We start from the raw sequence: 25,772 nt of genomic DNA on the forward strand, positions 1-25,772 counted from the left end.
ACCTGGACTCCACTCCAGTAGATCCAGCCGAGAAACAAGGAGAAGACTTGGCAAACCATCTCTGGGTTGAGTTTCAGGAAGTTGCCTCTGGGGATGTGGACAAGGCTATGCGAGCTGTGAGCGCCTCCACCTGTATACTGGACCCGTGTCCCTCCTGGCTGGTTGCCAGCAGCAGTGAGGTGACACGAGGCTGGATCCAGGCGGTTGTTACCGCCTCTCTTCGGGAGGGGTACTTCCCCACCGCGCTTAAGACAGCGGTGGTGAGACCCCTCCTGAAGAAACCGTCCTTGGATCCAGCTGTCCTTAATAACTACCGTCCAGTCTCCAACCTCCCCTTTGTGGGGAAGGTTGTTGAGAAGGTGGTGGCTCTCCAGCTTCAGCGTACCTTGGAGGAAGCTAACTATCTTGACCCCTTCCAGTCTGGCTTCAGGCCCGGTTACAGCACAGAAACCGCTTTGGTCGCATTGACCGATGATCTCTGGAGAGCTAGGGATGGAGGCCATGCTTCCATCCTAGTTCTCCTTGACCTCTCAGCGGCTTTCGATACCATCGACCATGGTATCCTTCTGCGACGACTGCGGGAGATAGGGGTGGGCGGCACTGTTTTGCAGTGGTTCTCCTCCTACCTCTCGGACAGGTCGCAGTCGGTGTTGGTGGGGGGGCAGAGATCGTCCCTGAGGCCCCTAACTTATGGGGTGCCGCAGGGGTCGGTCTTATCCCCCCTACTATTTAACATATACATGAAACCGCTGGGTGAGATCATTCGGAGGCACGGGATAAAATACCACCAATATGCGGACGATACACAGTTGTATCTGTCCACCCCGTGCCAACTCAATGAAGCGGTGGACGTGATGAACCGGGGTCTTGAGGCCGTTAAAGACTGGATGAGAGCAAACAAGCTGATACTCAACCCAGACAAGACCAAGTGGCTGTTGTGTTTTCCTCCCAAAAATTTGACCAACGTACCATCACTCAGGCTGGGGGGACAAAATTTATACCCCTCAGAAAGGGCCCGCAACTTGGGAGTCCTCCTGGACCCACAGCTGACTTTTGACCACCATCTTTCAGCTGTGACCAGGGGGGCATTTGCCCAGGTTCGCCTGGTGCGCCAGTTGCGGCCCTACCTGAATCGGGAGGCCCTCACAACAGTCACTCGAGCCCTTGTGATCTCCAGGCTGGAATACTGCAATGTGCTCTACATGGGGCTGCCCTTGAAGAGCACCCGGAGACTTCAGCTAGTCCAGAATGCGGCCGCGCGAGTGATCGTGGGCGCACCACGGTTCGCCCACATAACACCGATCCTCCGTGAGCTGCACTAGCTACCTGTCGATCTCCGGGTGCACTTCAAGGTCCTACTCACCACCTATAAAGCGCTCCATGGTAGTGGATCTGGCTATTTGAGAGACCGCCTTCTGCCAATTACCTCCCTGCGTCCCATCAGGTCGCATAGAGTTGGCCTCCTCCGTATTCCATCCGCCAGTCAGTGCCGACTGGCGACTACTCGGAGGAGAGCCTTCTCTGTTGCGGCTCCGACGCTATGGAATAATCTCCCCGTGGAGATCCGTACCCTCACCACCGTCCAGGCCTTCCGCACACCCCTCAAGATCTGGCTAGCCCGTCAGGCCTGGGGATAAGTTTTACTCTCGCCCCTCCCGAATGTTGAATGAATGTTGTGTTTTACTGTTTAATTTATTCTTGTTCACATTTCTTTTGTATTTGTCCTACACTCCCCTTCCCCTTTTATTGTAAGCCGCCCTGAGTCCCCTCAGGGAAAAGGGCGGCCTATAAATGTACAATAAATACCAAAAAATACCAAAATACATTTGCTGATACGAAATGCTCTTGATTATATTTCTAAAAATCCAGGATGCCTGGATAACCCATAAACAATAATTTTCCCTCCTCTAATTTTTTTTTTCTTTTCCCAAGACTGCTTTCTAAGAAAACTTGGAAAGGTTCAACTATGCAAAGACATTTTTAAAAGAGAGTATTAGAAACAGAGGACGGTGTCTGAACAAACCTCACTATAAATAATTTCTCCCTGATTCTGGGACATTCCCATTCTAGAAAAGAATTGTCAGATATAGCTGCTTTAGAATACAGGTAGTCCTTGACTTATAACAACTCATTTAGTGACTGAAGTTACAACGGCACTGAAAAAAGTGACTTGTGATCCTTTTTTCACCCTTACAATGGTCCCCATAGTCACATGATCAAAATTTAGACACTTAGCAACTGATTCATATTTATGACAGTTGCAGCACCCCAGGGACACATGACCTCCCGCTTTTGCGACCTTCTGACAAGCAAAGTCAGTGGAGAAGCCAGATTCACTCAACAACCGTGTTACTAATTTAACAACTGCAGCGATTTGCTTAACAACCGTGGCAAGAAAGGTCATAAAATGGGGCAAAGTTCACTTAATAACAGTCTCTCTTTGCAAAAGAGATTTTGGGCTCAATTGGGTCAGGACTACCTGTATCGTGATTTTGAAAAAAATGTGACCAGATCCTAAAAAGTTATTCAAGAATATTCAAGTACAATCAACGAAAAGATACCATATTTTTCGGCGTATAAAACGCACCATTTTTGAAGAGGCAAATTAAACAAAAAAGTTTTTGCACTCTGCAGACCTCCAAAAACGGCACATTTTTCGTGAAAATGGGCCTGTTTTTTGTCAAAAAAAGGCCATGCATAGCCTTTAGGAAGCTTGTAGAATGCTCCTTTGGGGCTGGGGGGGCGGGGAAACGAGCAAAAAATGGCCCATTTTTCGCTCATTTTAGCCCTCCCCAGACCCCAGGAGCTCTCTGGAAGCCTCCGAAAGGCTATGCATGGCTATTTTTGTAAAAGTGGCAGGTTTTCAGGAGGCCAAAAATGCTGTATTCAGTGTATAAGATGCAGCCAGATTTGTGTCTTATACTCTGAAAAATACAGTAAACAAATGAGAGATTTGGGGCAAGTGCGAAGAGATTAAACTATTTTAAAAAAATAGATCATGGTCCAAATTCAATGCAAGTAACGAAATCTAAAAGAATGTACATTCCCCCTTTTCACCGTCATCCAGGTTAGCCCTGGACAACAAATCCCATCATGGAAAAATCTCCTCTCGTTGGAAAAGGGAAACTCACCATTCCTGAATTGATGTTTAGTGGGTAAAAAGTGTGGGCTGAAGTCAAAGGACTGAGTGGGCTCCTCTTCGAGAGCACAATCGGAATCTGATACTTAGGGAATGGAAGAAAGAAACCCATATTATAATAATGTGAGGTTTCCAAAAGATGCCCTAATTAATTTACATTTCCATGCCTATTATGAACTTGACAAATAAGTCATGGGAAAGAAAGAATTGTTCTGGAACAGGGATGTCAAAATCAAGGCCCAGAGGCGAGATACAGCCCATGGGATTCTTAGATGTGGCCTGCAGGGCTGCTCTGAAACAGCAGAGGACCAACCCATAGTGCCTCTGGCAGAGAAAATGGAGCTGGGGAGGGACGCATGTGGTCCTCCCAAGCTCTGTTTTCGAGGGTTGCAAGAGGCCATCACAGCCAAAAACAGAGTTCATGCGGGCCACGGGTGGAACTCCCAAGCTCAGTTTTCGCTGGCAGAGGGTTGCAGGAGGCTGTCGCAGCCAAAAACGGAGCTTGGGATCCCGTTTTCACTGGCAGAACGCTTGGGCTATCACAGGCTCCTCCAACACAAGTGACATCGAGCTGTCCATGCTAACCCTTGCCACGCCCACTCCAGCCCCCCAAAGTCAAACAGAACCCTCATGCGGCTCTCAATGAAACCGATTTTGACACCCCTTTTCTGGAGGATCAGGATAGGGGTACTTCTAATCTAGAATTCTGTGTCATGCATCAGCCAACCAAGTGTATTCCAGAAATTCTAAATCACAGACAGGAAAGAAATAGCCCCCATCCGTTTTGAGAAAGCTAAAATAAAGAATGCAGGAGTCACCAAACCTTTTCTAACTGAACTTCCAATTCGAACTGTGATTCATCAACTGCTGTTCCAAAAGCTCCCCACACATTCCAGAAATGTCAATGATTGTGGGGTCCTTGGTGCTCCCTGAGCTTGGTTATTTGCTTAGACGCTTCATTACTCAACTAGATAACGTCATCACTGCAATCATCACTAGCACTGATAAGGTCGCCTAGTTTAGGGAACAAAAGTCTACAAGAGAACAAGCAAGCTCAGAGAGCATCAGGGACCTTCATATCAACCCTGAGCTACAAATATTCTCCTTTATTAGTGCCACTTGTGGGCGTCAAACACTTCAGACAGCACACAAATGGGGGGGGGGGGGGGGAGAATTGCCTGCAGGCACATTTCCACCAAAGAGCAACTTTTCTTCCTGCACGAATGCCTAGACTAGCACTGATGATGTTACCTAGTTTGGATGATGAAACGTTTGCAAGAAAACAAGCAAGCTCAAGAGAGCACCATGGACCCCTCATGTCAACTCTGAGCTACGAATATGACAGTATATTAGGGTTCATGAATTGGAATAGACATGGTAACAGGTCAGCCAATGGGGACTGTTTGGTGATCCAGATGGCTCGGAGACTGGGTACGGCTTAGGTTCACTGATCTGTATGTGTGTATATACATACATACATACCAGTGAGGGGTTCTGGGTCCTGGTGCAACCAGTACGGTGCAATGGAGCCAAGCGTCCACCACATGAACGTGTGCAGTGCACGCATGAGTACTTACCGCCTGCAACGCTCTGTGACGCTTTTGCAACGTTCCAGCTGCTCAGCGTGGGCATGCGCAGAATCCCCGAACAGCTCAAATACAGGTAAGGAGCGCGGGCGGGCAGGTGGGCCCTCCGGAGCACTGTACAGGAACGGTACCTGGTGCTCCCAGCAGGCACCGGTACGCCCATACCGGGGCATACCGGTCGTATCCCACCCCTGATACATACATACACGCACATACACACACACACACACACACACGTGCGTGTGTGTGCTTCTGTGATTCTATAGCTTTTGTGATTATGGATTATGGACTTCTAAATTCTGAGTTCTGGCTTCTTCTGTATGGCATTGTATATAAAGAAGTTTGTTATATAAATGAATCCAGCTGAATTATTCGTGTGCCGGATGGATTGCTGCAAACTTTAACAAAATATTCTCCGTTATTAGTATCTCAATGATGGTTTGCAGACTACCATTTAGGAAAGTCTGTAGAGATTCCCAGTCATCCAGGTCAGGGTTGTCCCAAAGGTGCTTTTTCAGAAAGCAACTGGACTTCCTTGTTTTTTTTTTCTTTGAAGACAAGGATGAGAAACGAAATGCCTTGAAAGAAAAAACGAGAAAAATCCAGTTGCCTCCTGAAAAAGCACCTTTGGGACAACCATTTAGGAACATGATGGACGGAGGCAGGTCAGAGCATCTAGTTTCCCTCCATGTCTGACCCAAAGAGTGTACGAAATCCTTAACTTGGGGCTAATAACTCTCTTCCATGATGAATCCATGTCTATCAAAAATTCAGAGGTAGTCCTGCAGCCATCACAGCAAGTTAGCCATTGCTCTCATCCTCAACCCATTTCTCAATGTTTAAACCTCTCCCTATCAACTTTTTTCTTTTAATCTTCTATTTGTACTGATGGCATGTTCCCAAAAACCATGGATCACCCTTATGATTAATGTCCATTCTGTTCCACCGATACTAGATGAGGCTTTGCTTCTAGTAAATCCCACATAAGCAACTCATAATTTGCACAGGGCTTTAAAACTACAGCTCCTGGCCTAAGTCAGTTCTTCTGCCACCGAAACCCAAGGAACCAAACATCCTGGCTTTTATCCCATTAGGTCTCTTCTCTTCCAGATGATCCAGAAGTTCAGCAATGTTTCTTACCTGTAGCTGTGATACCTCCAGCTTTTTCAGGTCCAGACGGTGTGCTTTCAGTCGACAGGTAACACTGTGTAGCTTGCAAGGACACATCAAGCTCATCTGAAAAAAAATGGAAACAGTGGAAAGAAATGCACCATGTACATCTTGTGCTTAGTCTTGAGTAAAGATGGATTCAAACAGCATTTCCTACATACCAGACAGCAGCAGAAAACAAGCAATTGAACAATGGAATGGCTTGAAAAACATATCTAGAACCTGCCGTTCTTTGAATGAGACTCTGTTCAAACAGAGGGAACAATCTGGGCATATTTTTCTGAAGTTGTTTTGTGCCCAGTATAAAATTCCAAATATTTTTCCTTTCCTTTTCTCTCTTCCTCTTGTTAACTTTAAATCCCAAAAGAACTCATTGAGTAATCTGAAGTCAGATGACACCATTTGTTATTTTTTTAAAAACATCAAAAGAGTGTGACCTCTGTTACTATTTAATGCATTGACATATATACCAACAATTATTTTATAAGGTGCACGCTGCCTTTCTAACTACAGGTAGTCTTGAGTTACGACCGCAACTGAAACAATCCAAGAAGCTTCCTCAGTTCTACCTTGCCAGAGCTGCTCTTGGCTTTGCCCCTGGCTTGCCAGAATTGGAGAAGCTTCTCGGATGAGAAGCGAAACGTTTTCGACAAGAAAACAAAAACAAAAACAAGGAAGTCCCGTTGTCTTTTGGAAAAAGCATCTTTGGGACAACCATGATCTGGATAATTGGGAATCTCCATAGACATTATGGGGACAACAATACTTGAAATTTCTCTCTCTCTCTCTCCTCCCTTTCTCCTTACCATCGGTGTTGCTCTCATCTGCTGAATAGGATTCCTCTCTCTCGGCATCTGTGTCTTCGTTGTCTTCACGAGGTTTGAAGGCTCCTCCTATACCCACTGCGGAGGAAGCCAACGGCTCTCCTTCCACCTGGGATCTCCCTGGGATTATTATCTGGAAGCTTTTCACTTCTAGGGGTTTTCTTAGTAAAAATGGAGCAACGTCTTTCGTGTCTGTATCGCTGTCCTGAGCCCTCGATTTATCATGACCCACAGATGTCACTTCCTCATTAATATCACTGTCCTTGTCTTGGTCGGGTGGTTTTTCCCGAGATCCAACATCTGAATCCCCCAAACAGCTCACTCTACTTCCTTTGCTGGACTCTGCACCAGAGACTGGAGGGCGCTTCTTTGATTCCACATCTGGATTACCTGCCTCCTCTTCCTCATCTGTATCACTACCTAGAAAGAGCATGGGGAGGTTGGGTTGCATAGGGTTCGGCGAGGGCTCCTTCTTGTCAAAGTCCCTAGGAGATTTGTCACTATCTTCATAACTCATCTCGAGTTCAACCTCAGAATTTTTTGTCACCCCAACCACATCACCGTGTCTCTCGCTGACACTATGACCGCCTGACTCAATCTTCTTGAGGGAAACCTCTTCCATGTCTGTGCTGCTCTCCTTACCACTTGAAGAACAGGTCCTCTGAGCACAAGTATCTTCTGAATTCTCCAGCTGGGGTTTAATTGTTTCTTCCTTGGTATCAGCACCATTACTTTGCCCACCAACTCCACAGTTCTTGATCCTACCTGGAGTCTTTCCCTTCACAGATGAGTCTTCCACATCTGTGTCAACATCTTCACCGTCACTGTGTCCACCAACTACACGGTTCTTGGTCCTACCTGGAGTCTTTCCCTTGGCAGATGAGTCTTCCACATCTCTGTCAACATCTTCACCGTCACTGTGTCCACCAACTACACAGTTCTTGGTCCTATTTGGAGTCCTTCCCTTGACAGATGAGTCTTCCACATCTGTGTCAACATCTTCACCGTCACTGTGTCCACCAACTACACGGTTCTTGGTCCTACTTGGAGTTTTCCCCTTGGCAGATGAGTCTTCCACATCTGTGTCAACATCTTCACCGTCACTGTGTCCACCGACTACATGGTTCTTGGTCCTACTTGGAGTTTTTCCCTTGGCAGATGAGTCTTCCACATCTGTGTCAACATCTTCACTATCACTGTGTCCACCAACTCCATTGTTCTTGGTCCTACTTGGAGTCTCTCCCTTGACAGATGAGTCTTCCGCATCAGTGTCAACATCTTTATGGACAGTGGGAGGCAGGGTATTCACACCACTTTCTGGATTATCCAAATCTTCCTCCACATCTGTATTATCATCATCCTTTCTCCCGCCAAGTTGGGCGTTATCTTCATTGTCTTCCAACTGTTTGAAGGCACCTTCTTTTGGGGGAACAGGCTCATGTTTTCCTGGACAAACAACACTTGGGTTCTCCACTTCTGCTTCCGCATTGGTGTCGTCCTCTTCTTTTTCCATAGAAGCAGAGGGGAGCTTTAATCTGGAGACAGCTGGGCTTTCTACGCTCTCCTCCGCATCTGTATCACTGCCCAGCTCCATTGGGGTTTGGGGACAATGGACAGCTGGAGCCACCAGTGAAGACTCATTCAGATCAGTGTCAGGGTCCAATTCTGGGGCCCTGTCCCTTTTTTCCGGGTCCAACGATGCTGGCACTTCAGAGATGCGACTCATTTGGTTTTCATCCTCTACATCTGTATCGCTGTCCAAATGAAAGCCTTCCACCAGGCCATGTTCTGCAGAAGCTGCCTCCTCTTCATCTATGGGCTCTCCACAGTCTTCTCTGTTGGAGGAAGGACTACCACCATCCTCTACGGGGCTCCGTTCGGCCTCCTGGCTCTCAAAGGAAAGGCGCAGAGCAGGGCAGGGTGAGCCACCAACGGGAGGGTCTCCATTTTCATCATCACTTGAGAAAAAAACAGAAAGCAGAACAATTTAAGCTCACGGCAATTAACTGGAGTTGTCTACACTGCTATCTGGAACTATTCTCCTAATTAGAAAAATACAGGTAGTCCTCAACTTATAACAATACTTATATACTGCTTCACAGTGCATATTCACCCAACAATTTTGGTCCTCATTTTACCCACCTCGGAAGGATGGAAGGCTGAGTCGACCTTGAGCCAGTCAGGATCAAACTGCTGGCAATGAGCAGAGTCAGCCTGCAATACTACATTCTAACCACTACACCATCACGGCTCTTATAACTACAACTGGAACCAGAAAAATGTATTGATAAGCAGCATTGGGATAATGAAATGAGGTATGACATGACCACTCTCAATTTTATGACTTTTGTTGCAGTCGTGAAGATAATCATCACCATCCTTAAGTAAACCCGACTCTCCCATTGACTGGAACGGTCACAAATCACAATCAATGACCACAGGGAGCTGCAATTGTCATAAGTGTGAGCCAGTCGGCAAGCACCCAAATAAATGATCAAGTGAGCGTGGGGGCGCTGCAACACTCATAACTTTGAGGATGGGTTGTACGTCAGTAACTTTTTTTTTCAGTAACTTCAAACTGGTTTTAAATGAACGGTCATAAGTCAAGGACAACCTGTATTAATTGAGCTCTACTTCCAATCTGGTATCCATTTGGTGGGGTAGATTACAATACCTGGTATCCCATATTTTAAACCATGGGTTGTCAACCTGGTCCCTACCGCCCACTAGTGGGCGTTTTGGGATTTCAGGTGGGCGGTAGGGACTTCGGAGGTTAAAACCTCCTTTTCGGAGGTTAAAACCTCCTTTTGAGTGAGTGCACACATCAATAAACCAATGTGCGCGTGCACACAAACAAGCAAACACGTGGGAAGAGGAAGGGGAGGAGTGGAAACTGATAGCAGGGACAGGCAGATAAGTTTTGTTATCTTATAAAATAAAGCGGAGGAGAGCAGTTGCAAAATAGGAGAAAGAAAAGTTATAGGCAGGAGAGAATTGTTGTTGGCTAATAATAAGTGGGCTAACTAGCTCAGCCTTACTTTTGTACATTGCCCTAAGGAAGGTAAAAAAAAGGAGATAAAAAGGAAAAGATAAAAAAAATTAACAAAAAAAGGAAGAAAAATAGAGAAAAGGGGATAAAATAAAGGAGGAGAGTAAGCAGTGTTTAGTCTGGCTCATAAATTAAGTTTTGTTATCTTATAAAATAAAAGAAAGAAATAAGTAAAGAAAGAAGAAGGAGAAAATAAAAAAAGGAAAAAAGAGATCCTTGATATAGTGAAATACTATAAGAAAGGTAAAGAAGAAGAAGGCAGGAAAAGGAATTTTGTTTTGATGGTGACACTTAATAAAAATTGGCACCTAATACAGCATTGTTTTTGGTGTTTGTAATAAAAGGGAAAAGAGGAGGGGAAAAAGCACTGCGTGGAGTGCAGATCAAAACGTAAGAGTAAAAGTAGTTATTAAATTGTGAAACAAATTTAGAACCCATGTCTGAAAAAAAAGAAATATGCTCATGTTCCGCACTTGCGCAAAAACTGGTGGGCGGTAAGGAAATTTTTCCATCAAGAAAGACCATTAGTGGGCGGTAAGTAGAAAAAGGTTGACTACCACTGTTTTAAACAGTTGAACAAACATCCAAAATAGTTTTGATATTATTTTTAAAGAGTGTCTGATTTGTTTTTAGTAGGGACTAAGATATCAAGATCTCCATCCTGCTGATGATTGAAAGGCAGATACTTTTTTAAAGATACCACTTGTTCCCTGCACAGACTATAAATATTTTATATATTTGATGTGAAATGCTTTTGGAGGCATTTTATACAACACTCAACTATTGTCCCAAAGGTGCTTTTTTTCCAAGAGGCAACTGGACTTTCTGGTTTTTCTTTGAAGACATTTCACCTCATCCAAGGTGTAGTAAAGATTCCTGCTTCTAGGGGGCAGTGCTGATCAACGTCAGGGTTCCAAGTAACACCCCAACGAAAGAAGACTCCGAGGCTTGAAGTTTCTCAAAGTTCCATTTTATTAGAGAGGTCATATTGGCACATCTGGGAAAACCCAAATCTGAAAGTTTCCAGGTTTTCCCCACCCAAGTGAAAGTCCAAGTCCCTGTCCAGCATCCACATATCCAATCAGGTACCGTCCCAACTGGAGATGCTTCCCAGTCACACCATTCCAGGTGCAGGGCAAGATGTCCTTGCCTCTGCGAGAAAGGAATGTTATTTAGATATATATCTTCCCTACTCCATATAATCTCCTTCCTATTTTCCCACAGCATTGAAAATGTGGCAGGCAATGTAAAAGATGGCTTCTAGGCCTAACAATCTGTTTCTTAGTCAAGGGAACCAACTTTGTCTGAGGACACTTACATGGTCATGACACAGGACGCTGTTACCTTCCTACCAAAATGGTGCCTATTTATCTACTCGCACTGCCATGCTTTCGAAGTGCTAGGTGGTCAGGAGAAGGCGGGGCAAGGAGGAGACCTCACCCCATCAGCCATCAGCGCTCGGATTCGGGCTGTCAGCTTTCCAGCTGACAAGCTCGGCATCTTTAATTGCCTTTGATCATCTTTAATTGTCTTTCATCACTGAGCCGTCGCACTCCCCAAATACAATAAAGCAGAATAAGCTTATCTGGCCATGTTTCCTGTCTGGCTACCTGGTCAGCTTGACACCATCTGGATGCACCAAGGATGCTCGCAAGCAGTGTGATTGGAAGGCAGAAGTTCCCATCTGCTGTTGCTACCTAGCAACTACCTTAAAGACCGGCCCCCTCTGGTTCAGGAGGCTGGAAACAGTCATAAATAAGCCATTGATAACTTAATCCTCCTTCAACTTTCCCAATCCTCTTTAAAGGCATCTAAATTGGCTGCAACCATTATCGCAACTCCTACCAGGAAGGCAGGGGTGGGTTTCTCGCCCCGTTCCAACCGGTTCGGTTGGAACGGGGCCGGCGGCGTCCTCGTGCACGCGCACAGTGCACGCATGTGTACTAGCATCTGTGCGATGCTCCAGCTGCTCCTGGAGGATCGCGCAGGCACTATATGCATCCTGCGCATGCGTGGAAGCGCAGAACTCGTCAAAACCAGGTAAGAAGCGCGGGCGGGCGGCTGGGCCCTTCGCCGTTCCCGGAAGTTACTTACTTCCAGGTTCACTGACCAACCAGTTCGCAGGGACCGCCACGAACCGGTTGAAACCCACCACTGCAGCAAGGTCTACAGCAGTGATGGCCAATGATGGCCAACCTTTTTGTCATTGCATGCGAAAAGTGAGTGTGTGACTCCCCCGCTCCCCCCACACGTGCACATGTACCCCTCACGCATATCCGCGTGACTCCCCTGCATAAACGCCTGACCCCCGTGTGCACTCCACTCCCGCACATGCATGCACGACCCGCACGTGCCACTGTGCATGCATGCACATCTCCTGCATGCCCCCACCATGCACAGCAGAGACCTGTAAACCAGTGGCCAGCAGGAGGTGCGCACACGCATGTGCAGTAGAGCTGAGCTGGAGAGACAACTTGCATGCCCGCAGAGAGGGCTCTGCATGACACCTGTGCTGTAGGTTCGCCATCACGGGTCTAGAGATAACTCAGCACTATAGATTTCAAATCTTCCTGCATTTAGTTATCCGTTGAATATCATTTAATTATCCATGGTTTTATTTACCTACGAGATACCCAAGACTCACTGAGTGATTATTTATGAGGCATTCCCTTGCCAGATTCTTCAGTGACTGCCTTTCACAATGGCAGAGATTGTAACATACAGGCAGTCCTCGACTTACAACAATTCACAATTAAGTCCCAAATCCCCACTGCTACTGTTATGTGAGTTCTGCCCCATTTGACGAACTTTCTCGCCACAGTTGTTAAGTGAATCACTCCAGTTGTTCACTTAGCAACACAATTGTTAAGTGAATCTGGCTTCCCCATTAACCCAGTCGTGTTTGTGAAAAACTGTCATAAGTCATATTTTTCAGAGCCGTTGTAACTTTGAACGGGTCACTAAATGAGCCATTGTAAGTCGAGGATTACCTGTACTACGCATGAAGTTAAGGAGAAATGCCATGATGTCGAGAAGATAGGAGGTGACGTCGCAATGACACGATGTGCGATCTTGGAGCTCCGAGATCGCGGTCCGTACTTTTGCCGCTGGACAGTCCTTTTGGACCTAAACCGTCCTGAAGAGATGGTGACAGGGAAGAGTATGTCTTGCTGATCTCAGGGACATCGCAAAGTCCCTGATTGATCCAAGAGAATCTCTTCTTGCCGGTGACAGAAGTGCAGCCAAAAGATGCTGAAGTTGGGACAGCTCCGGAACAGGAGCAAAGTGGAAAGAGAAAGTGTGTCCATCTGGTGAGGAAATCTTATTGTTATAAAAGAGACTGCCCCCCCCAAAAAAAATTAAAGCTAAATTAAATTTGAAAACAGAAGAAAATAAGCAGCGAAATTAAGCTACATTGGACAGTGTGTTATCTTTTTAAAATTTTCTTTTATGGATGGAATTTTTGCAAATATTTCCTATTTTTTAAAGCGAACGGATTAGTTTTTCTTCTTCTACTTCTTTTTTTACCTATGGATTAAAATCTTTTTCTTTATTTTTATAATACTGATTTGGATGGGTTTTTTTTTTCTATTTTGCTTCACTTAAGAATTTTGTTTCTTTTAAGCCTGGAATATAAAGAAGATATAAAAGGAATACAAAGAGGGTTGTACTATCAGAGGGAAAGGAAATAACACTGCCACTTGGAGGCTGGAGGCTTGAGTCCTGGAAACATTGCCCTTTCTTTTTTCACTTTGATCATTTTGACTTTGCACTTCAAGGTTCTTCAGCTTGTTTATAGAGAGTGATAAGAAAAAGAGCATGGGTTGTTTATACAGGTGCTCGTTGGGAGCTTCGTTGACAGCTGGAGAGAAGTGAAAACAAAGCCTTGTTTTGAAAGATTATAAATGAACTTGCGTCAAATCTAATAAAACGTTTTGAATGCTAGAGTGGCAGTGTTTACCAGTTGGAAGAATGGCACAACATCAAAAAGAAAGCTTAACATTGCAAAAGATTATGTTTGAAATTCAAAAATTATTACAAGTAACAGAGAAAATTGAGAAGAGATTGGAAAACAGATTGTAAAACAGTAAAATTTGATGGAAAAATTGAAGATGTTCATCAAATGGAAAAAGTGGAAGTTAGAGTCCTAAAAACTGAAGGAAAAAATGAACAAAGAGACGAGATAATTGTTGATACCAACAGTGAACTGAGCATGGTTGGAAATGGGAAGAGTGGAATGTGGAAAGGGGAGATAGAGGGACAAGAACTCTACCCCAGATTTCAAAGTATAGAAGAAGAAAAAAGAGAAGAATTGATGGATCTAAGGAGAGAAATTTTGTCAGAAGCACTATTGATAACCAAAGATAAGCTGATTAAAGAAGCAGATGGAAGGTTTCGAGATTATATAAGATATGCAACAAGCAACAAGTTGCGAAGAGAAGTCCATACAAATCTTATTAAGGAAACAACCAGAAGACTAATCCCACAAATGCCAAAAGACATAAGACTGCACTATTACTGGAAAGACACAGATTGATATATGAAAGCTTATAATAAAATAATTAGTCAAATAAATTTTGAGCATTATGTAAAAAATGAAGTGATAATGGATATAGTTAGATAAATAATTGATAATGATAACAATGTATACATATGTATTTGTTTGATAAGAGGAAATATGATATAAATTGCAAATGGTGACTACGAAAGGAAGTTTAGAAATTCTGTTATGTATGAAAGCTTATAATAAAAAATTAAATCAAATTTAGTTAAAAATGATGTATATATATATATATGTATGTATGTATGTATGTGTATATATATGTATGTACTGGTTTGATAAAAGGAAATTGGATATAAATTGTAAACAGTGATTAAGAAAGGAAGTCTAGAAACTTTGTTATTAAATATAATCATTTTTTTATTTACAACATGTAATATATATGTAATGTCACTGGATGATAATGGAAACAGTTAACGGAATGCCATTATGTGGTTTATGTGGTAAATTTTAGAATGCCATTATGTGGTTTATATGGAAAATTTTGGAATATTTTATATAAAAGGACGTAAAAACAATTATAGTCAAATGAAGGTTGAGGTATGATGATAGTAATATATATATATAAATATATTTTATTTAAAATATATTACTTGATATGAATTATAGGTGGTGACTGTGGAAGGAATGCACAAAAGTTTTTTGTAACCAACTGACACACTTTCTACAATCTGTAATGGAAGATGGTTTTGTGGTGTTTTTTGTGTTTTGTTTGTCTGTGTTTATTCAAAAATAAAAAATTCTTATATATATATATAAAAAGTAGAAATGCCATGATGTATTAACCATGGAGAGATGTGGATTAATCCTTCCCAGATTAATCTAACTCTTCCCACAATAGAGTGAGGCGGTGTTTACAACATGCTAAGTTGTAATGTGTTTTGTCAGGCTTAAATTTAGCCTCTTATTTCACTTTAATTCGTAAGCCTGCATAGTACTAAGGAGAAAAACTCCAGATAGTGAAAACAATTCTGGCTTGCCTCCAAAGGTTGTGGATGCTCCAGCATTAGAGGTTTTTAAGAAGAGACTGGACACCTATTTGTCTAAAAGGTACAAGGTCTCTTGCTTGAGCAGGAGGTTGGACTAGATGACCTCCAAGGTCCCTTCCAACTCTGTTATTCTATGTTCTTTGTTCAAGTGCATTGTGTGAACCAACCAACTGCTATTTAGTCCCTAAATAATGTCTCTCGGACGTGGTGGCTCAGTGGCTAAGACGCTGAGCTTGTCATCAGAAAAGTTGGCAGTTCAAATCCTTAGCACTGCATAATGGCGTGAGCTCCCGTTACTTGTCCCAGCTTCTGTCAACCTAGCAGTTCAAAAGCATGTAAAAATGCAAGTAGAAAAATAGTAACCACCGTTACACCGTTCCGTGTGCCTTCGGCATTGACTCATGCTGGCCACATGACCACGGAGACGTCTTCGGATAGAGCTGGCTCTTTGGCTTTGAAACGGAGATGAGCACCACCTCCTAGAGTCAGGAATGACTAGCACATATGTGTGAGGGGAACCTTTACCTTTACCTATGACTCTTGCCTTTCACTCTTTTTGAAAATGCAAATATATTCCGTGTTTTAACACCAAGGAATTTGCTACATGATGACTTACCTTTCAGGCACCACAGTAGCTGAAAGAGAGGAGACACCAAAGGAAGCCAAACTCGCTTGTCCTTCTCCTGTGCCATTTTTGTTAGAGCAACCAGACTCTGTTGGTAAAGAAGAAAGATGGAAATAAGAAAAAAATATCAGCATTTAAAGCATTTTCTATTATCTTCACTTTAAACGTGTTCAAAGCAGTGACGGTGGGGTGAAAATACAGGAAAATGTTTCACAGGGAAATTTCATGCCACATCAATTGCCTTTCTATACGCATTTCTTAAGTTTATTGGGAAAACACATATTAATTGGTCTAAACAGCATCTTCTCTGGTGAAAAGGTTAATTTAAATCAATATATATGGCTTCCCCCACGGAGTGGTACGGTGGCCTAGAGGTAGAGCTCTCGCCTCACAATCAGGGGCTGTGAGTTCAATCCTAGGTACAGGCAGATATTTCTCTCTCTGGGCACAATGAGAATATATCTGCTGAACAAAACTCTGCATTGGCGATAGGAAGGGCATCCGGCCATTAAACACTCTGCTAGCTCCATTCAGTTGCCCAGATTCCACCCCGCAAAGGTTTTAGGGGTCGTTAAAAGATGATGATGATATGGTTGCCCATCTCTCAAATATAAATCCTAGACTTATGACTGCAACTTGAGCTTGGAAAATACAACCTTAAGTTGTGACAGTTGTAAAGCAGGTCATCATGTGACTGATCCACTAATTTCCCAAATGCTAAATAATCTGACTGACCCAATTTTACAACAGACTTTTGTAGTAGTCACAAAGCAAACACTGTGGTCATAAAACAAACCCATTATTCACTGTTTGTTTGTTTTTTGCTGGAAACAGAAGTAAACAACGATTTTCAGCAACAACGTCATAAATTGCAGTCAAGTGACCATGGAAACATTGCCAATAGCCATAAATGTGGGTTGGATGCTGAACCCCCCCCCAAAAAAAATGTGGTCATGTGGCTTCGGGAGAGGAGGGGACAACCATTGTAACTTTGGAACCGGGTCGTAAGTACCTTTACCAGAATCTTTTGTGACTTCAAACAGTTGCTAAGTGGCTGGTCATAAGTCAAGGACTGCTTGTATGCTTTATATCAGCGATGACGAACCTTTTTTGGCTCGCGTGCCATGGGGGAGGGGTTGCAGGGGGGTCGTGCGCAGGCGTGCCACACACATAATGCAATGCACGACCCCCCCCAGTGCGCATGCGTGCATGAAAGGAAACTCTCCCCCCCCCCATTTTTTGCATGCTTTTTTCACCCTCCCCAGGATCCAGAAGCTTTATAGGAGCCTGGGAGAGGGCGAAAACAGTCCCCCCCGCTGCCTCCCCCTGGAGGCCCTCCAGAGGCTTCAGGGACCTTTAGGAGGCTTCCCTGAAGGCTCCGGAGGGCTTAAACCGGCCCTACGAGCAAACCGGAACTCTGTTTCCCAAATTTCCGGTTTGCCCGTAGGGCCGTTTTTTTGTGCACCAGAGGCTTCAGGGAAGCTCCTGAAGCCTCCGGAGGGCCTCCGGGGGTGGGAGGCTCTTTTCGCCCTCCCCAGGCTCCTATAATACCTCTGGAGCCTGGGGAGGGCGAAAAATGGCTTTAAAAAAGGATGAACTCAACGCCTCGCATGCCCTGACAAATGGCTCTGAGTGCCACCTGTGGCACGTGTGCCATAGGTTCGCCTTCCAGGCTTTATATTTTCATTATTTTATGTGTTATCAATCATGAACAGGAATGAAATAGAGAAGACACAAAGTCCAGGACATTCCCTGCCCTCCCAGGAAACCTTTCCAACTCAATTTTCAAATGTAGTTCACAAAGATTAAGAACTTCTTATGTTTTTCCTAAAGGCAGGAATCACAGAATGAACGCCTGGACTCTCACAAAGATGATTTATGAGTCAATCGTACATTCAGGGTTCGGGGTTTTTTTTTGCTCTCCAAAGAATCAAAGCATATCTTCGCATACAAAGACCTGGTTATTTTAGTTGATGAATTTAACACAGGTAGTCCTCGAATGACGACCACAATTGAGCCCAAAATTTCTGCTGCTAAGCGAGACAGTTAAGTGGCTTTTGCCCATTTTATGAACTTTCTTGCCAGACTTAAGTACATAAATCTCTGCAGTCGTTAAGTTAGTCGTTAAGTGAATCAGGCTTCCCCATTGACTTTGCTTGTCAGAAGGCCACAAAAGGGTGGATCACATGGACCACACCGCCACACTGGGATGCTGCAAGCATCATAAATACGAACCAATTGTCAAGCACCCGAATGTAAATTATGTGACCATGGGGATGCTGCCATGGTAGTAAGTATGGACCATGGTCACAGGTCACTGTTTTAAGTGCCATTGTAACTTTGACCAGTCCTTAGAGTCCTAGTGGACAACCATTTAAATATGAGCCAGCAGTGTGCAGCAGCTGCCAAAAAAGCCCACACAGTTCTAGGCTACATAAACAGAGGGATAGAATCAAGATCACGTGAAGTGTTAATACCACTTTAAAATGCCTTGGTAAGGCCACACTTGGGATACTGAATTCAGTTCTGGTCGCCACGATGTAAAGAAAGATGTGGAGACTCTAGAAAGAGTGCAGAGAAGAGCAACAAAGAGGATTAGGGGACTGGAGGCTAAAACATATGAGGAACGGTTGCAGGGACTGGGTATGTCTAGTTTAATGAAAAGAAGGACTAGGGGAGACATGATAGCAGTCTTCCAATATCTCAGGGGTTGCCACAAAGAAGAGGGAGTCAAACTATTCTCCAAGGCACCTGATGGCAGGACAAGACACAATGGGTGGAAACTAATCAAGGAGAAAAGCAACCTAGAACTAAGAAGAAATTTCCTGACAAGTTAGAACAATTAATCAGTGGAACAGCTTGTCTCCAGAAGTTGTGAATGCCCCAACACTGGAAGTCTTTAAGAAGATGTTGGATAGCCATTTGTCTGGAACAGTATAGGGTTTCCTGCCTAGGCAGGGGGTTGGACTAGAAGATCTTCAAAGTCCTTTCCAACTCTGCTATTGTATTGTATTGTATTAAACGAAGAGTTGTGAATCAAGGAATACCTGTAATGCAGGTCCTACAGCTGGAAGAGCAAAGACCCCACTCTGAGCAGAGATTCCTTACCATCTTTTGATGCGTGGTGCAGGTAGCTTCCTGTCCCATTGATCACTTCCTCCCCTTCCTCTTCCTTGTCAGAATCCTGGACCAAAACCTGCCCAAAGCCTATTTTCCTGCCTGGCGCAGGCGTTTCCTCAATGACTAGCGCACTGGCCTCCACTCTCCCCTGGGTCGGTGGCACGGCCATGGAGTCATCATGGGAGTCATAATCAGCCTCCGGGACCAGGATGAAGTACTGGCATCCCACGTCCGCAAAGAGCAAGGTGTCCCCATCCTGGAGGCTGTACCGGACCTGTGGGATCAAGTTCATTCGCTGGCGCCGAGTCCGGTTCAAGCTGCCCTGATCATACAAAAGGTGGGGGCCGTGAGAGGAGGGCACCTCGATCACCGCGTGCACTTTGGAAACTGAGTTGGCAGGCAAGCAGACGTGACAGCTTTCCAAGCGGCCAATGGTGTTCTCGCCAGGGTAGATCCAGAAATCTAGGAAGAGAAAAGATCATATGGAGAAAATCTTTCTTTACTTCCCTGCAGAAGTGTCAAACAAAAAATTCAAGACAACAGCCACAAATATGTGATCAAAGGCCCACCCACCCCTTTAAAACTGCATCGCAATGGACATAGACAGGGGGCGGGGCTTTGATTTGGCGGTGGCCGCCATCTTGATTTTGTTGATTCTTCCCCATGGCAATATTCCTACTTTCATGGTTGCTGCAGAAACCTAGTTTTACTGAAGCAAATGGTTAAATCAAGTGAATAATTCAAGCAAAATCAATGATGTCCAAAAGGAATAGATATAAAAGTCATACATGAGAAGGAGGGTTTGCACACACACACACACATACACACACACACACACACACACACAAACATGCTATTTGAATAGGATATTCAAATAGAACAAATACATAAAAGCAATCATGGGAATATAAAGTCATTAAAATTAAAAATACATACACACATGGGCAGAACAACAAATATCAAAGAATATAAAAAGTCATTAAAATTGAATATATGTGTGTGTATGTATAAACACACACATATATTCAATTTTAATGACTTTTTTATATTCTTTGATATTTGTTGTTCTATTTGAATATCTAAATCAAATATTATATTCAGTACTATGTGAGTATACCATCCAGACACTTTTGTGGGGGAAGGATGGCTGTATATAAACGTGATTACCGTATTTTCTGGCGTATAAGATGACTTTTTAACCCCAAAAAATTATTTCAAAAATCGGGGGTTGTCTTATATGCAGGATATAAAAACCATACCAAAGAACAACAACAACCCATCAACCGGTGTATAAAAAAATAAAAAAACGATATTGACATTGATTAAAAACATGTTCATTTGAATGAGATTGTTTGGGGTGGGGGGAAACTGGCCTCCCTTCTCAGCTCGCCATTCGCTCCTCCTCCACTCCGTCCCTGCCAAGCACTTAGGGACCCAAGCACTGCCTCCCCGCCTGGCTGGGCTGTCGCGCTGCTGCTAGCAGGCGGAGGAGCCAATGGGCTGGCTGCTGGTACCGGCTCGGAGTGCTCCGCTGCTGGTGGTCCCTCTCGTGTTTTGCCAACCCCGTCTTCTTTGCGAGGGCCCAGTAGGGAAAATGGGGCACTCGTGGGCCCAGAGAGGGGCGCAGTAGAAGGAGGGGCGCCCTTGGAAAGCGTAGGACTTGGATGTTTTCCTCCTCCCACCCAGCTTGGCCCTTTCTCACTCTCTATTGAGGCTCGAAAAGGAACTGGCCAAGGCGACACCAGAGCCTTGGTTGCTTCATGCAGGATTGCACTGCAGCTCTGTCTACAGAGCATTTCTGTGTGTGTGTATGTGTGTGTGTAGCTCTTGTGCTGAAATTCCAACACAGGCAGACACGTGCGTGCACCCCTGCACAGCCCGCTGCCTTAATCACGTTAATTTAGTAGTCAGGTCTCCTGTGTTGCGCGACGTTGGTGTCTGTGGCGGGGCCTGCTTTCGCATTAAATGTTTGGTGACTGAAATAATAGGCAAGGAGAGCTGGGCCAGGGATTAAAAAGGAACAAGCTGAACTTTTTCCTACAGTGGAATTCCATAGGTAATCAAAACAGTCTTTCCTGATCTGCTTTTGGGACCTGCGTGACACAATACAGCTGGAAGATACAGGTGGGCTTCCACTTACAACAGTTCATTTAGTGACCATTCAAACTTACTTCCTCACTGGAAAAAAATGACTTCTGACCATTTTTTTCAGAGTTACAACCTTTGTAGCATCCCCCATGGTCAGGGAATCAAAATTCAGATGCTTGGCAACTGGTTCAAACTTATGATGGTTGCTGTGTCCAAAGGTCATATGATCAATGTTTGCAACCTTTTGACAACCTTTTGACTCCGGAAAAAGGCAGAGGATTAGGGGAGCTTAAAAAAAAAAAGCTGGCATAGCGCTTCATATTCTGTTTTTCGGGCATATAGGAGACAGAATCCATCTAGTAGCTTGGGAAGCCCTATAATACAGGCAATGCTCGTAGCCTTAGCAGTTTGTGGGCCGTTCACTTCTCCTCGAGCGAGGAAACCCTCTGTTTGGTGGGAGCGGGCGTCCCGGCATTTCCTTTGGCTTCCTGCCTTTTTCTTCTGTCAGCTGAGGCGGTAGGAAGAGTTGCTGGGCAGGGAAGATGCTTCTATCTCTGAAGCGCTGGGGAAAGCCCTCTGGGTACGAAAGGTGGCCCGGAGCTGCCTTTGCTTTCAAAGCAGCGATGCAGGTCTCGGATATTCGGCCTGAATTGGACTGAAGCCTGTTCCCCCCCCCACACCTCACCTCCGTCGCCAGAAGAAGCCAACCTGACTCATCTGGGGTCCAGTTTGGGGAAGGGGAGTATTAGAAGGAAAAACCACCTGGTTCAGTAAGGTGCTGGAAATGAAATAGAGGCTGACTGTCTATTTGGTGTGCCTCAGAAGAGGGCTAGTCTTATACGGCGAGTATAGCCCAAACCCTATATTTTAATAGGAAAAATAGGGGTTCGTCTTATACACCCAGTCGCCTTTTACGCCGGAAAATACAGTAATAAATAAATACATATTCAAATTTTCCCCCATCCCCAATTTAAACTAGGGAAATCTTACCAGGCTTTCATCAAGGCAGGTTTGCTCAATTGCTTAGTTATAAAGTAAAAGAATGATTATGAGGAATTCCCATCCTTCCTTGCAACCTCACGAAAGGCCAGCTATGTAGAAATGTGGGTTGGCTTGATCTAAGTCAGGGGTAGTCAACCTTTTTATACCTACCGCCCACTTTTGTATCTCTGTTAGTAGTAAAATTTTCTAACTGCCCACCGGTTCCACAGTAATGGTGATTTATAAAGTAGGGAAGTAACTTTACTTTATAAACTTTATAAAACAGAGTTACAGCAAACCCCTACCGCCCACCATGAAAGCTAGAACGCCCACTAGTGGGCGGTAGGGACCAGGTTGACTACTACTGATCTAAGTCAAGATTGCTAAAAGAGAAGCTGGGGAACCATGAGTTTTTAATCTTGATTTGGACATAGAAGCCAGCTGGGTGACTTTGGGCCAGTGACTCTCTTCCCTAGAACCCAGGTGGCTAGGGCAAACCATCTTCAAAAATCTCCCCATGAAAACTGCAGGCATCTGGTCAGCTTAAAGAAGGAAAATGACCAGCTGTCTCTGCAAGGAATATAAATCCTTCCATTCCCCACCATCCACTCAGAGCTGAAGAAGCTTCTTGGCTGAGAAGCAAAAATGTCTTCAAAGAAAAAAACAAGAAAGTCCAGTTGCCTTGTGGGGAAAAAAAAGCACCTTTGGGTTCCTCAAAATGTGATTTATCCACAAAACCACTACTAGACAATTGATGAAAAGGATCTCTGCCATATATGGAAAACAACTCTGAAACTAGTACACTCCCAGGCACCACGATAGCTTATAGACCACAAGAATCTATCTAAAGGATCCCAAACAAACTCAAAAAAGCCAACAGCCCAAGAAAACCAAGTAAGTCTTATTTCTGTGGGGGGGAGATAGACAGAAAAACACATCCATGAAAACTGGGAGCCAGAACATATGAAGATTCCTTAGTTTTCAAACATACTAATACATTTTCATCGAGGAAGCTGTCGACATCTTACACCAAGCCAGGTCAAAAATCCCAGAGACTTCTTAGATCAGTGGTTCTCAACCTTCCTAATGCCGCGACCCTTTAATACAGTTCCTCATGTTGTGGTGACCCCCAACCATAAAGTTATTTTCGCTGCTACTATGCAACCGTAATTTTGCTACTGTTATGAACCGTAATGTAAATATCTGATAACAAGAAGAAACAAATGAGGTTGAAATGAGGGAACTTTGGTGCTCTCTGAGCTTGGTTGTTTTTTTGCAGACATTTTATTACCCGGAACTAGCAGCGGCCTCAAACAACGTCCCATCATCCCAAAAACAGTCAAGCAAGAAATAATACCCTATCACAGATGGCAGGGCAAGCTTCTATATGCAAACAGCCTACCACTACTCCTCCACACCTTGATGAAGTTATGCAGCCTGGTAATGAAAGATCTGCAGGAAGTGAAGCAAGCATAGAGAATACCAAGAACCCATTATTATCCCAAATAGCAACAAGCAAGCATGTGATATGCCGACATTGTATCATAGCTTACTACAGACCGTGGCTTAGGAAGGGAGCGCAAACTTTACAGCAGTGATGGCTAACCTTTCGGTTGTCGCATGCTAAAAGTATGCATGCGCATCTACAAGGCAGCGTGTGTGCGAAATCCCCACCATGCTCCCCCTGGGCATGTGTGCACAACACACACACCCGATCCCATTTTGGGCCTATTAGGCCTCCCTGCAGCCTCCTGGGAGCAAAAACGGGCCGCGGGGTGTGTGGTGTGGCCCCCTGCGCTCCCCCTGCCTCCTGTGCATGCACGTGGGAACCCCCCCTCCGCTCCCTCGCATGCACCCCACACCCCATGCATGCACGTCAGAGACCCAAAAATCAGCTGGCCAGCGGGAGGCACACGCACATGCGCAGTGGAGCTGACCTGGGTGACGGTTTGTATGCCCACAGAGAGGGCTCTGCGTGCCACACGTGCCAGATTCGTCATCATGCCTCTACAGCAAAATGCACTTTCATATCAGTAAATATGAATCCGGAGTGATCAATCAGAATAGAGTTGGAAGGGAACTTGGAGGTCATCCAGCCCAACCCCCCTACTCAAGCAGGAGGCCCTATACCATTTCAGACAAGTGTCCAGTCTTTTCTTAAAAACCTCCAGTGTTGAAGCACCCACAACTTCTGAAGGCAAACAGTTCAACCGGTTAATTGCCCTCACTGTTAGGAAACTTCTCCTTAATTCCAGGTTGCTTCTCTCCTTGATTAGTTTCCATCCAGTGTTTCTCGTCTTGTCTTTTGGAGTGGCTTTGGAGCAGGAGTCACCAATGTTTCAGACCTCAGGGACCATTACATTCATAATTTTAAATCCCACGGACCACTAATATGAATTTTTAACAAAGATAAATAGCATTTAGTTAAAGGTTCCCTTCGTACATATATGCTAGCTGTTCCCGACTCTAGGGGGCAGTGCTCATCTCTATTTCAAAGGCAGAGAGACAGCGCTATCTGAAGACGTCTCCGTGGTCATGTGGCCAGCATGACTAAAAGCCAAAGGCGCACGGAACACTGTTACCTTCCCACCAAAGATATTTCCTATTTTTCTACTTGCAATTTTTACGTGCTTTCGAACTGCTAGATTGGCAGAAGCTGGGACAAGTAATGGGAGTTCACTCCATTACGTGGCACTAGGGGTTTGAACCAATGAATTGCCAACCTTCCGGATCAACAAGCTCAGCATCTTAGCCACTGAGCCACCGCGTCCCCAAAAATAGTATTTAGTGCAATATAAAGAAGGCAAATAATTTTCCCGCAGACCACCAGTTGGTGACCACTGCTTTGGAGAACCTGGGACTTGTAGTTCCACAAACCTGGAAGCCAGCAGTCACTTGTAGCTCTAAGGAGAAGCAGAGGCAGTTCCAGAAGCGCTTACCTTTCTCAGGGCCATACTTGCTGCTCAGCAGATGCAGGCGCCCCACCGGGTTAGGGGTCTCCCTTGCAGCATCAGACCCATCCGTGGAGTCGCCTTCTCCATCCCACAGCAACTGAGTTTGTTCCATCCTGCAATTGAAAAAAAAAAGGACTTTATTCTCTCCTGCAGAGGGGAAACCTTCCCCGCTCCGCTTTATTGCATCCGAATCGTCGTTTTCCCTTCCTTGCATTGCTCCTTTTCCCCAATCTTGGCGATGCCCCCAATTCCTGGTTTCCCTCCCCACCTTATATGGGAGCCAACTTTTTAAGGGAGGCATGGCCCTTTAAGCCTTAAAGCCGCAGCAGCCCTTTTCAGATTAAACTCCGAGGAAGCCGGGGAAAGGAGTCCTCAGCTAAAAGCAGAAAAGGAGATGGGGGGAAATTACCTTCCTTGCATACATGCACCCTCCTCCGGGCACCCTAAAAGCGAAGGACGACGATCCCTCTTTCTGGACGCGCCCTACCTCTCTGGGCAGGAAGGGTTTCCATTCGTCCACTCCGCTGCCGTTTAAAAGCCTTCCTTCTCTTGATTGGACCATTCGAGTCCTGGAAGACGGGAGAGTAAACGGTCCCCGCTTGTCCCAAGAACCAATGAAAGACCCAGGGGGAAATGACCATAGAGAGGGGAAGCGCCAGGCCAGAGGGTATTATCATCATCCACTC

The 25,772-nt window shown here is 44.8% G+C and overlaps 2 protein-coding genes across 5 annotated transcripts in view; one reads left to right on the forward strand and one right to left on the reverse strand.

The window, feature by feature from the left end:
- Window positions 1–25,580, reverse strand: part of LOC116503297 (mediator of DNA damage checkpoint protein 1-like) — a 42,070-nt gene extending 16,490 nt beyond the window's left edge. For 2 of the 4 annotated variants that reach the window (XM_032209612.1, XM_032209610.1), the window contains exons 1-7: window positions 25,496–25,580; window positions 25,072–25,199; window positions 19,052–19,525; window positions 15,935–16,031; window positions 6,702–8,677; window positions 5,866–5,961; window positions 3,132–3,224 (exon numbers count right to left, since the gene is read on the reverse strand). In XM_032209612.1, coding sequence (XP_032065503.1) covers window positions 3,132–3,224; window positions 5,866–5,961; window positions 6,702–8,677; window positions 15,935–16,031; window positions 19,052–19,525; window positions 25,072–25,199; window positions 25,496–25,506 — 2,875 coding nt within the window. In that variant the 5' untranslated portion in view covers window positions 25,507–25,580. The remainder of the gene's footprint in view (window positions 1–3,131; window positions 3,225–5,865; window positions 5,962–6,701; window positions 8,678–15,934; window positions 16,032–19,051; window positions 19,526–25,071; window positions 25,200–25,495) is intronic. The other 2 variants (XM_032209613.1, XM_032209611.1) reach the window with 1 other exon arrangement.
- LOC116503304 (zinc-binding protein A33-like) overlaps window positions 1–25,772 on the forward strand; it is a 902,198-nt gene that overhangs the window by 596,340 nt on the left and 280,086 nt on the right. The gene's annotated exons all lie outside the window — the stretch shown is intronic.

The sequence above is a fragment of the Thamnophis elegans genome, chromosome 2 (assembly GCF_009769535.1).
Source record: "Thamnophis elegans isolate rThaEle1 chromosome 2, rThaEle1.pri, whole genome shotgun sequence".
Lineage (NCBI taxonomy): Eukaryota > Metazoa > Chordata > Lepidosauria > Squamata > Colubridae > Thamnophis > Thamnophis elegans.